We start from the raw sequence: 12965 nt of genomic DNA, 5'->3' as shown, positions 1-12965 counted from the left end.
TTATCATCATCATCATCATCATCATCATCATCATCATCATCATCATCATCATCATCATCATCATCTGCTTTATTTATATACCGCTCTTCCGAGACGATCAAAGTTTACATAATTTACAATTTTTCAAGGGGGGGGGGTGTTTCATGATTGGGAGCAGCTGGGAAAGTGCTTTTCAAGTTCAGTATCCAAACTCTTTGCTGGAACATGAAGAATAATTAGAAGAGTACATTCAACCTTCGGCAAAGGTAACCAACGCTTTGGTGGAATGTATACATTTATCATTAACAAACACAAGGTACCAAAATCGATTAAACAGGCCATAGCAATCCAGAAACATCTGGAATTAGAGCCACAGTTGCTTGTTCAGTGGGCATGCCTTTCAAACAGGCTTGGAAAAATAGAGGGGGGGGGGGGCAGGGTGATGTAGATAACATGATTCCTTGACAAGTACTGGGTTTAAGGCTGCACTCAGCTATGAAGCTAACATGATTGTCTGGAGTCAGTCTAGCCTAACCCTCATAGTGTTCTTGTTAGCCTAACAGCCATGCCATCAAAAGCACCTTCAAGGCATGTAGGCCGTAAATTAGGACTGTGTGACTGATTCAGACAAATCCCAGTTTCTGAATAATAAAAATAACAATAATTTCATAATACAGCATGAGCTGTATGTATTCAGCTTTCTCTTGAGATCTTTGGCATGTAAAACAGGTGACTCATGTCTGAGCTACATTGTCTTCCTCAGGGAGATCCAAATTCCTAGGTTACTGAGATGGCTCCCCCAAATTAATATACAATAGGGGAATTTTAATTGCTCAAATTAATAGCAGCAAGATGACTCCAGGTAACTTCAAAGAGTCGGGATCTCACCTATGTTTTACAGGTCCAAGAACTAGAACTCATAGTGCAAAGTACAGCTTAGTTTTATTTATTAACAGCAAAGGGGAAAATCACCATTCATGCAATAGCATTCACACACACGAACTAACAAAATCATAGAATCATAGAATCATAGAATCGTAGAGTTGGAAGAGACCACTAGGGCCATCCAGTCCAACCCCCTGCCATGCAAGAAATCCAAATCAAAGCATCCCTGACAGATGGCCATCCAGCCTCTGTTTAAAGACCTCCAAGGAAGGAGACTCTATCACCCTCCGAGGAAGTGCATTCCACTTTCGAACAGCCCTTACTGTCAGGAAGTTCTTCCTAATGTTCAGGTGGAATCTCTTTTCCTGTAGCTTGCATCCATTGTTCCGGGTCCTGTTCTCTGGAGCAGCAGAAAACAAGCTTGCACCCTCTTCAACATGACATCCTTTCAAATATTTAAACAGAGCTATCATATCACCTCTTAACCTTCTTTTCTCCAGGCTAAACATCCCCAGCTCCCTAAGTCGTTCCTCATAGGACATGGTTTCCAGACCCTTCACCATTTTTGTCGCCCTCCTTTGGACACGGTCAAGTTTCTCAATGTCCTTTCTGAATTGTGGCGCCCAGAACTGGACACAATATTCTAGGTGGGGCCTGACCAAAGCAGAATACAGTGGCACTATTACTTCTCTTGATCTAGACACTATACTTTTATTGATGCAGCCTAAAATTGCATTGGCCTTTTTAGCTGCTGCATCACACTGTTGACTCATGTTCAACTTGTGGTCTACTTGGACTCCTAGATCCCTTTCACACGTAGTTTCATTCAGCCAGGTGTCACCCATCCTATATCTGTGCATTTTATTTTTCCGCCCTAAGTGCAATACCTTACATTTCTCCATGTTGAATTTCATTTTGTTAGCTTTGGCCCAGCTTTCGAGTCTATTCAGGTCATTTTGAATCTTGATCCTGTCCTCTGGGGTATTAGCTATTCCCCCTAATTTGGTATCATCTGCAAATTTGATAAGTATGCTCCCAATTCTGTCATCCAGGTCATTGATAAAGATGTTGAATAGCACTGGGCCCAGGACAGAGCCCTGTGGGACCCCACTGGTCACTTCTCTCCAGGATGAAAAGGAGCCATTGTTGAGCACCCTTTGGGTTCGGCCAGTCAACCAATTACAGATCCATGTAACAGTTGCCTTGTCTAGCCCACATTTTACAAGCTTGTTTGCAAGAATGTCATGGGAAACCTTGTCAAAGGCCTTAGTGAAATCAAGATATACTATATCCACAGCATTCCCTTCATCTACCAAGCTGGTAATTTTATCAAAGAAAGAGATTAGGTTTGTCTGGCATGACTTGTTTCTCTGAAACCCATGTTGACTTTTTGTGATTATGGCATTGCCTTCTAGATGTTCACAGACTCTCTGTTTAATGATCTGCTCCAGAATCTTTCCTAGTACTGATGTCAGACTAACTGGACGATAATTGTTGGGATCCTCTTTTTTTCCCCTTTTTGAAGATGGGGACAACGTTTGCCCTCCGCCAGTCTGCTGGGATCTCTCCTGTTTTCTAGGAGTTTTCAAAGATTATTGCCAATGGCTCCGATATTACATTTGCCAGTTCTTTTAATACCCTTGGATGGAGTTCATCTGGTCCCAGAGACTTAAATTCATTTAAATTAAAGATAGTAGCTTGTAGCAAGGTTGAGAAAAGGCAATACTTTGCCAGTCCAGAAGCGGAGCTCCAGTAAGGGGATGATGGAAGTGACAATGGCTCAACAAGACAAGAAATGTTGGGGCAGGGAGCTGCCAGTCTGTGTTGAGGGGCGACATTTTTGCCTGAATCCAGACTCAGCCAATCTGTGAGTGCTAAGGGAGGCTTTTTATAGAGTTTTGAGGCAGTTGGGTGGATTTCCCAGGAATCCTAGAAACGATGGAATCCCCACTTGGTTGATGGTTTTAACTTCAGAGTTACAAAAGGAATATTTTTGATTGATAGTAGTGGCATTGATTAAACATTCCCTATGCTGGCCTTGTGCTGTAATAAATAAATCTAATCTGACTAAACATCCCCAGGGAGTTTGGGATAGGAATCAGATGTGGGATAGTACAATAGGTGCTAGCAAAAAGATTGGCTTAAAGCTTTATGATGACAAACCTTTGTCTGTCACATTCGAGGTGAAATGCACACAACTGGAGTGTGTGCAGCAGTATTTGTACCCATTAAGTTACATGGGTCCTTTCCCACATGCCCTCAGGTCTGTGACCAGTCTGAAGTTCACTGAAAAGTCATCTTACCTATTCAGGTTCATGCTTATGGCCTCTCTGTAACTGCTATTAAAATAAAATACAACAAAATATTTGTAACCCCCAAATAATGCAGGCTATGCAGTGTGTAGTTACAACCCACCTTTATAAACTTGGCAGTTTTTCAAAGGCATTTTAACAAATATCTAATCTCTCTCTCTTCTCAGTCTGAGCCTACTTCAAGCCTGTAAAGGAAACAAGAAAGCAGAAAATAAGAATGAAAGGCAGGACTGGCCTGAAACAAAAAACACAATCCCATCTCCCTTCCATTCCATGAAAAAAAAAAGTCAGCTGGCCTAGTAGCTGAATATTTGGCTCTGATGATTTAAACACTAGCTTGGTATCTGATGGTCAGCAAGGTGTAGTAGTTTTAATGCTGAACTAGGACTTGCAGAGGCTAAGGTTCAAATTCCTACTTGACCATGAACCCCACTGCATGACCTAGGGCAAGCCACATATTCTCAGCCTCAGAGGAACAAATCGCGCTAAGAAACCCCCCCCACACACAAAAAAAAGCAACTGGTATTTGTAGACAATCTCAAACTGTATGCAGGCTGATGGAGGAGGGAAGGTACTCTCTGTCCATTCTTTGCAATTTTAAATGTGCTAGGAAAGGGAGGGTCTCTCCCCCAGCCCCAGGCAACTAACATTTCTGGGCTTATTTACAAAACACCTCTAAGTTCATGAACTGTTGTGTGAAAAAGCTCTGTCTCCTTTTCCTTTCTTCTTTCACATCCTTAACTACAACTTTTAGAAATGAGCTGATATTCTTCCTGTGAGCTTTCTTCCCTGTCCAGCTTTCATACTCATACACAAAATTCAGAGATACTATGTCATGGATGATTCTTATTTTGGTATTTAATTATATATCTTTGCACTTGAGGATTTTATGTAGTTCCTTCATAGTTGTCTTTCCAAGTCATCATCATCTTCTCAGCTAACTGCAATTCACATCCCATTAATCAGATGTTAATTAGTCCATCTGCTACCTTTCCTCCCTGATATTCTATGAATCACAATATTTACCTGACACTTTTAATCCTCCTAGCTGAAAGAGCTGGGTGCACAGTAAACTCCTCTAACCTGGTTCCTTTCAGATGTATTGGACTACAACTCCCTTAACCCCCAGCCTACTATTTCAACACAGGTGGGATGGGGAAGGAGGTTTGAGAAAGCTGGTATAGAGGTATTGTTTGTCTCCCCATTGCCTTCTATGAGTGTTATCTTCTTTCATTCAATGACAAAGTGGAAGCTTGGATTTCTTTTTTAAAAATAACCTGACAGTGTCATAAATTATTCTAGAGTGTCTTTGTAGTAATGTAAACAAAGGACACTTCTCTCACTGCACTTCTCATTTTGAGCCAGCAGATGACAGTAGACCATGCAGAACAAACACAAAACTGGGCTATGATCACCTTCAGGGATCTTTTGGCATATATGTAGAGCATACTTGTTCTTCAGTTTGATAGGTAAGGAAAGTAGATTTGAATCAGGCTAGATCTGGAGCAAAAATTTTTAAATAAGGGGCACCATTTTTCTATGTCATTATATTTAAAATGAGACTTGAGCATACACAGATTTTCTTATACACGGGGGATCTTGGAACCAAACCCCAGTGTATAACAAGGGTCCACTGTAGTATTGATTCTTCACCTTGCCTTTTTGTTTTTGTTTTTAATGTGTCACTGAGTAGCTTGCATTTGGAATAATGCAAATGTATTTCACTGTATTCTGTAGTGCATAGATACTGTGTAAACAGGATAACAGAGCAGGCCCATTCATATGCCAACACTCGAATAAAGATGGAGTTGATAATGCAAATATATTTGAAACATGTTCAAGGCATGCAGAGCCCCCCCCCCCCCCCCCTCCCGGGTTTATCCCAAGTCTATTTGCACCATTTATTCAAACTGCTGATGATGTGAATCTTTAAAACAAGAAAACTCAGGGAAATCCCACTTAACTAGGTTAAGTGGGGTTTTTTTTGCAGCCCCCCCCCAAACTTAATTGGATGCATTCAAAATGCATGTGAACAACAAAGATTCAACCCAGATTGTTTTCACCATTTGAATAACCATTTGGTTGGCTCTATGCACCTTGAGTGGAGTAGGCACCATTTGCTGCTCTGCTTCAGAAAGAAAAACAATGACTTGAGCTGGCCTTGAAAGTACAGAGAAGGTCAAAGAAGTGTCTGAAGATGAACATAGTTGGACTTGACGCTCTTGAGGTTAGTCCTATGGGCTATGAGTGTGCGAAAGTGTCTCTGTGTTTGACCAGGTTGACCTAAACTTGAGTTGTATAATAAAGTATAATAAACCAAGGATAGCAGATCTTGTTGAGATATGTCTGCTAGTATGCCATCATTTTTCTTATTACTTGCTTGAATGTGATTGCTCTTTTGCTATTTTATCTGAATCTATTCTTATAGCAATATAAATGTAGTTATTATAATCTGCTATTTGGGAAGTGTTTATCCCCCCCCATTTTTTTTTTAAAAACAGAGTAGTCTGTTATATGTGTTAATTTATTTTATGTGTCATTTTATTTTTGATTTGCTGATCTTCTACTGTAATAAAGTTATTAATTGACTTGAGTTGTCAAGTGACAAGTATCATTCTGTAAGTCTTCTTATTAAACCCACAGGTCTCCCTGCTTGTGCTTCATTCAAGGACAGACACACAAGCTGCTTGTATCTCTTCAGCATAAGGCTCACTTTCCTTTGTTTTTTGAGCACTGACGTTATGGGGTTCAGGGATGAGGAATGGCAGAAGGTCATAGAGATCTGGAGGAAACTGGAACCAGAACTGCCTATTCATGGGCAAGAGGTGATCATCAGGTAAGCAGAAGCTGGTGACATGATCTGAGAGGCAGCATTCCTGAGAGCTTGGCATAGTCGTGTTTTAAGAACTTGCCAGGCACGTTGCTAGGAGTTGAACATTTTATGGCCTGATCAGTGCAGAGTGGAAGATAATATGGCAGGTAAATCTGAGAATGTTAATTCTTGATCTGCCTTCATTTGTCTGAGCCTCTTTATTGCATAGGTTACTGAGGTAAGAGAATGTTTCAAATGCTCTGTAACACAGCATTTTGACTGACTGCTCTCATAGTTGCCATTACTCAATGTATAATTAACAATGAATAAAAGAGAGGATTAGAGTTATAGCAATCCAGCCTCTACATGTTATGAGAAGCTCAAAGTAACATGATCTGCATTAATTCCAGAAGCAAAATCATCAGAGGTTCTCAGACTAAGGACCTTATCACATATGGGGGGGCGGGGGGGTTGCAGCTCAGATCCGCAGTCATGCCTGTTCTAGTAATGCAAAACTAGATGTTTTTTCACACCAGATCCAGAGTCACTCCTGTCTAGCAATGCGAATTAAGGTTAAAACGTGATGCTTTATCACACCTGGTTGCCTTTCTGTTGCCCTTCCGAATTGAGGGGGAAGCGAAGTCAGTTCTATTGCAAGCAAGTCACGTGATGCAGATTCAAGCAAAGCAGAGTGAGTGCACATTGGATTACCACACTGGAGGGTTCAACGATTCGAATTGGCAGCCTTGCACATGCTCAGTGAGGCTCTGGGCACTGTCCCCCTTCCCTGCCCCTTCCTTAGCTGTCATCCTTCATCGGGGTGAAGAAGCAATCGGGGAATGATGGGATGGATGGCAGGGGGTCACTGGGGCCAGGACTGGGATGCAGGAGAAGGCAGGGGACAATGGGATAGGTCGCTGGGGGTCGCTGGGGCCAGGATTGGGATGCAGGAGAAGGCAGAGGATGATGGGGATGATGGGATAGGTTGCTGGGTGGCAGAGGGGGTGAGATGGGGTAAAGGAGGAGGAGGGGAATGATGGAGCAAGATGCAGGGGGCCAAGGGGGGGTGACATTGGAGTGGTTTTCCACACCAGACCAATTCAAAGTGAAATCGAAGTGAGCTTGAATGCGAATTCTGTGAATTCCCCTTTTTTCTGAATTCATCAAAATGAGGAGTCACTTTGGAATCACTGCGGAAGTGCCATGGAAGGCGCTCCCATAGAAATGAATGGTGTCTGATAACACATTCACATTGTTACATGAATCCGCATCGTTGGAAGCACAGTCACATTGGAACTGACCTGCAAAAGCTCTAAAAATCTCCGTGTGATAAACCGCTAAGAAAGCATACCAAAGTGGGCATAGATATGGATCCAACAAAGACATTGTTATGCTGTTTTCTCAAGATGTGATTTTTTTAGTTACTCTGGGATGTTGTGAATACCAGTGTCATGAGCCAGTGCACTGTGGTGGTAAAAGTGTTGGACTAGGTCTTGAGAAATCCCATTTCAACTCTACACTGAGCTATGAAACTCACTGGATAACCTTGGTTGGGACTCTGTCAACATCCCCAACTTAACCGAACTCACAACATTATTATTTGGATAGCGTGTGGTGCAAGATAGCTATACCACATACCAGAGGAAAGGATGTAAGAGGATATAAATCTAACTAATAAAGAAAGAGAAGAAGAGAAGAAAATAAATGTAATGTTGCTATATGCAATGGCCAAATTTAGGCTTAAAGAAGAGATCCTGATTCTGTTGAACAGGATCAGTATTGAATAGAGAAAATTTTCACACCAGCACTTACCATGGGGTCCCCTTGCCTCTAGCATCCTTGAATAGTTTGCGGAACAGCAAATATGTAAAAGTCTTTGGGTCTATCTAGGCTACTTTTCTGTTTCCCCCATAGAGAAGCTTCTAGAACACTTACAGGAAGGGCATGAAGGCAATTTCCTTGGAGAAAATGGTGGCTTTCCTATTAGAGAGGTGGTCTACCTATTGTGGATTTTATTCTGAAATTTAAAGAAGTTGTTCAAGGTGCTAAATCCATTCTGGGGATAGGGATCAACATCTTGACAGCCAGTGTGATGCAGTAGTTTGAGAACTGGGAGACAGGGGCATCACTAGGAGTGGCTGGATCACACCAGGTGACACTCTAAGGTGGGTTGACACCACTGCTCCCCAAACACCTGCCTTTTGCTAGAAACAGGTTGTGGTGTTAGCCTGCATCTCTTTAAAACACTGAAGAGATGGTGTGAGTGGGGTGAGGCTCAATGGGAGGAGAAAGAAGGGGTCTTGGGTTTTTTTAAAAAAAATAAATTTTAATTTTTTAATTTTTAAATAAAAAAGTAAAAATATATTTGTAATTCTTTTGAAATTTTCTTTAAAACCACCACATTTTACAAAATGTTCACTTTAACCATATAAAACTATGTACATGTAAATACATTTAGGCTGTAATGTAATTTAAAGGTATAATTTTAATTGTGTTGTTTATGTCACAACTGTTACCATTACATTCATTGTGGTGAATCAGGCTTCAGGGGGCTGCTGGACAAAGAAGACCTCCTCCAAGCTACAGCCACCCCCTTCCAGAAATGGTGCGGTGATTCTGGGACTCTTCAGTAGGGTTGTTAGAGTGAGAACTGGGGATGGACTCTGTACCTTTAATGATAGAAAGCGGCATTTCAGCAGGTGCTGCTTGTTACCTGGTTGTGCGACAAGCAACACCTGCTGAAATTCCCTCTTCTGCACAAACATTGAAGGTGCAGCAGCCATTTCAATTTTTCAGTCTGGCAATTTTGCTCCCATCCCATGTCTCAGGTGACAGAAATAGTGGCCCTATCATGCCACCAACCTCTTCACTGATTTCACAGCAGGAAAATAGAACCAGAGGGAGACATATGTGCTGTGAATCATTTTTTTTTGGGGGGGGGGTGTTGAAAATTTAGAGCCACTCTTTCCAGGAGCATCTCTCTCTTTCATGTGTGCAAGCATGCATTTAATGTCCAATTGCCTTGTAATCCAATCTTGATTTTTTTTTTAAAAAAGGGCTTCTTTTAAAGGAAAGATGCACCCATACATGAATCTTAACATCCTGAGAGCTGCAGAGACTGTGTAAATCTGTATCCCTAAAAATGGGATAAATGAGGGTACAGCAGGAGTGGGGAGAGGTCTTTGCCATCAAGACATTCTTTCAAACTTTATAGCCATATCTGTGGCCATTGTGGGCAGAGGAGTGAAAGACTAGATCAGAAATAGTAAACCTTCAGGTCACTGATCCTGATTAATTGTTCCTCTGATTCTACCTCATTCATGAATAGGCTAATTGGGACTATTGGAGATGGAGAGGAGAATAACCATCCTCATTTTGTACCAAACTTTCCAACTGTTCCAATTTGGCAGGGAGAGTCCCAGTTTATTTTCTGTTGTCCCACTTTTTTGGATGCTTTACAAATGTTTCAATTTCTCTTTCTTCCTCCCACTTTTTCTTGCCCTTCCCTGTACAATCAAATAAAAGCAAATTGCTAAAGCCACCACATCATTCTCATTCCACCTGTGACCAGCTAAACTAAAGACTTCAATCTTTCAATTTGCCATCTTCCACATTTCCCCAATGTACAGAATCAAATCAAGCATTTGGAAGTCTTTAAACAGAGGCTGTATGGCTATCTGTTGGGGATGCTTTGATTGTGATATCCTGCATGGCAGGGAGTTGGACTGGATGGCCCTTGCAGTCTCTTCTCTAGGATTCTATGTTTACTGGATATTGGAGGGTGAGATTTAAAAAAAAAACCCAAAATGAATGAATGAATGAATGAATAAATAAATAAATAAATAGGGATTACCTTTCTGATAGGCTTTCACCACACACCAGTTCCAGTTGTCTCAAAGCAGGGAGGAGAGATTTCTGTTGCATATGTAGTTGCAGAAATAAAGAAACTGAAAGCCGTCTCATTATAGATAAACAGTTATCTGTTCCCTAGAGATTAGAGGCTTTCACAATATATTGGGTAAAGTGAAAGTTAATTTTTAACATTGATTTTGTCTCAGAGGTCTTCTGTCCAAGTTCCTTCACTCACACAGCTCCTGCTTTCTTCTGCCTGTTTGTTGCCTTCACTTTCCTATGTTGAATTCCTAGAATGTTTCTCCCTAAAATGTGACAGTCTTTTTAATGTGTGTCATTGCATTTATAAAAAACAAAAAGAAATGGTCCAGTGCTACAAGGCATTATCCATGAAGGAAGGTAGGTGTTACAGGACAAAGACCTGTCAGGGACAAAGCTGGCCCAAGTGACATCTTATTGCTACAATTCATGCAGTCCCTCCAGCAGAATCAGTACTGGCCTCACTAGCTGGAGGACTCTGGCAGTTGTATTTCCCCCACCCCCAGAAACAGTTTTCCTAAATCCTGATGCATCTGACTAACATCTTCAATTGTTTTTTTTCCCTCCTGTTTGGTTTGTAACATCTTGCATGATGAACAAGCCCATAGAGCTTCAAAAGCTTGCAACAACTATACTGTACATTTCAGTTGACCAATAAAAATATCACTGATGGATTTTTGTTTGTATGTGTTAAATGGCTAACACAGCTACCCCTGAATGTTTTCTAAACTGAAGTCCAGAAAAAGCCAAGAGAGCTTGAGTAGAGGAAACTGACCATAAGAGTAGAATCATAGAAGTGGAAAAGAGACCAAGGGCCACCCAGTCCAGCCCTCCCAAGAACTAAACCTTTCTGACAACCTCAGAGACATGGTGGGGAGACAGAAGATGGTGTTTTCACACCAGCGCTTCATCATCCAATTGGTGCAGCAGAGATAATTCTGAAGACTGTTTCATTTGATACTTTGCCTTTTAACCAGTCTGGCCTTCATGATAGCAATCACAATCCCTGAAAACAGTGTTACACAATCAATAATAATACAGTGGGCCCTTCCTATATGCGGAGGTATGCTGTTTCAATTATCCATGCATCCTAAGAGGCCAGAACATGTGCCAAAGCCATGCTCCAGTCCTAAGGACTAGAGTGCAGCTTTGACACAGCTTCTGGACTCTTAAGATGCATGTGTCATTTAAACAGCATATCTCCAAAGTATCCTGAAGCAGCTTTATTTTGGCCTGTCTGTTCAAGCCCTCAGACATCGAAATACTTTCCTTATCCTCAAAAAACTGTGGCCATGATCTTTCCTGCTGACCTGTGAGTCTTGAATTTCTTCAGCCATGGAGAACCCAAGTGCCAACACTGCAAGTACTGTTGTTTGGTCTCTGGATCATAGTGATGTAACCATGTTTCATCAACGGTGATGAGTTATTCCAAAAAATGATCACTAGAGCCTAGAGCTTCAAATAATAATCTTGGATTACATCTCCCACAATCTCCCACCCAGCCTTGTTTGAAGATCCTGCTGGGTGGGGGAATTCTAGGAGTTGCAGTTCATAAAAAGTGACTTTTCCAAATTCCATGCTATATTCATGCTCCTCAAAAATGGCTGCTGGCTCCTCCTTGACAGCTGCATGTTTTGATCTAGAGAAGCACTGTAGGATTCTTAGCCTGTTTACCAGATTTGGCTATAGTTTGTGGAACTATTGCTGTGCATGGTAGCAAATAGAGACTTTGGAGTTTACTTTTTAATTAATTATCTACCTGGTCATTCAGATGTTTTGCTGCTGCCACAGATTCCTGCTGATGACCTGTAATCTGCCCCATCTGTAGCTCAACATAACTTGCTTTTCCAGCCCCACTATTTCAGGCTTCTGAGTATACCAATCATAGGTATACCATGTTGTTACAGGTGAGTGCACACATGTGTGTCCAAAGAGGATTAACCAGTTTGTATGTTGGCCATCACCATATGGAGACCAGAAAACCAGGGCTGAGTTTACTAGCTCTGCTGGGCTAGGCATATCTGAGATAGTGAGAAAGACTATACTAGCTTTTTCCAACCTAAAGAGCTCCAGAGGTGTTGAACTTCAGTTTTCATAATACTGTATTCAACTCATGGTCACACTAGCTAAAGATTATGGTAGTTGTACCTCAACACATCCAGAGAATTCCCCTAGTTGGGGAATGGTAGCCTATACTCATACAAACTGTATACCCAATCATGTACCCTATCTATCCATGGAGTCCAAACGATGCATAAGGCTTGAAAGCAATCAAGCTCTTTCACAAGCCACATGTGTGCACAGGAGATGGGATCAGTGGGTGTGGGTGGTCACTATCCCATTCATCCCTATGGGCACAATCCTCAGATAGCTCGGTAATGGAGTCAGAGATATGGAAAATCTAATATTCTTTTTGGCATTTCTCCCTTCAGGAAATAGGAGGATGAGAGGAGAATGACAGCCAAAGTGGTGAAGTGGTCTGAGTGCTGCATGATGACTATGGAGACCAGAGTTTGAATCCCTGCTCAGTCACAGAAACTCACTGGTGAACTCGGGCAAGTCTCACTCTCTCTGCTTCAGAGGAATGTAAAGGCAAACTGTTGCTGAACAAATCTTGCCCCACCCCAAAAAATTAATAAGTTAATAAGTTATTATTATTATTAACCTTTATTTATATAGCGCTGTCAATTTATGGTTACTCTAAGGTGAATTTAAGTTCACCTTAGAGTAACCATAAATGGGAAATGACTTGAAGGCACACAACAACAGCAACCCTTTAGAAAATAGGACTCTCTTCATTCAAGTAAGGTGATGGTGACCTACTTGGTGGGGGGACCCACACATCAGATTAAACTTTCAGTTATTCCATCTGTCTATGAAGCAAAGTTATCTTATTTAGCAATATGTCAGAAGCTTTTAGTTGTTGAAATGGCACAAATTAACTGCGGCTGCTGACTGATGCTCAATTGATGCATAGCGTGGATTCTCTTCTAGCTTTTGTATACCTTATGAAGCAATATCAGTGGTGAAGGATTGTTCCTAATTTGGGCTGCTTGTTTCATTGTATATAGCAGTGCTATTGGTTG

At 41.4% G+C, this 12965-nt stretch overlaps 1 protein-coding gene across 4 annotated transcripts in view; it reads right to left on the bottom strand.

The window, feature by feature from the left end:
* Nucleotides 1-10981, bottom strand: part of LOC121930881 (apolipoprotein L3-like) — a 32111-nt gene extending 21130 nt beyond the window's left edge. Inside the window, exons 1-3 of one of the 4 annotated variants that reach the window (XM_042467838.1) lie at nucleotides 9842-10981; nucleotides 4592-4676; nucleotides 3280-3361 (exon numbers count right to left, since the gene is read on the bottom strand). In XM_042467838.1, the coding sequence (XP_042323772.1) occupies nucleotides 3280-3310 (31 nt within the window). In that variant the 5' untranslated portion in view covers nucleotides 3311-3361; nucleotides 4592-4676; nucleotides 9842-10981. Of the gene's footprint in view, nucleotides 1-3279; nucleotides 3362-4591; nucleotides 4677-8510; nucleotides 8662-9841 lie in introns of those variants that run through there. The other 3 variants (XM_042467844.1, XM_042467839.1, XM_042467840.1) reach the window with 3 other exon arrangements.
* Between the last annotated feature and the right edge of the window lie 1984 nt (nucleotides 10982-12965).

Source organism: Sceloporus undulatus, chromosome 5, assembly GCF_019175285.1.
Source record: "Sceloporus undulatus isolate JIND9_A2432 ecotype Alabama chromosome 5, SceUnd_v1.1, whole genome shotgun sequence".
Taxonomy (NCBI): Eukaryota; Metazoa; Chordata; class Lepidosauria; order Squamata; family Phrynosomatidae; genus Sceloporus; species Sceloporus undulatus.
Note: the sequence above shows the minus strand (reverse complement) of the source record. Positions and strands in the feature narration are given on the sequence as shown.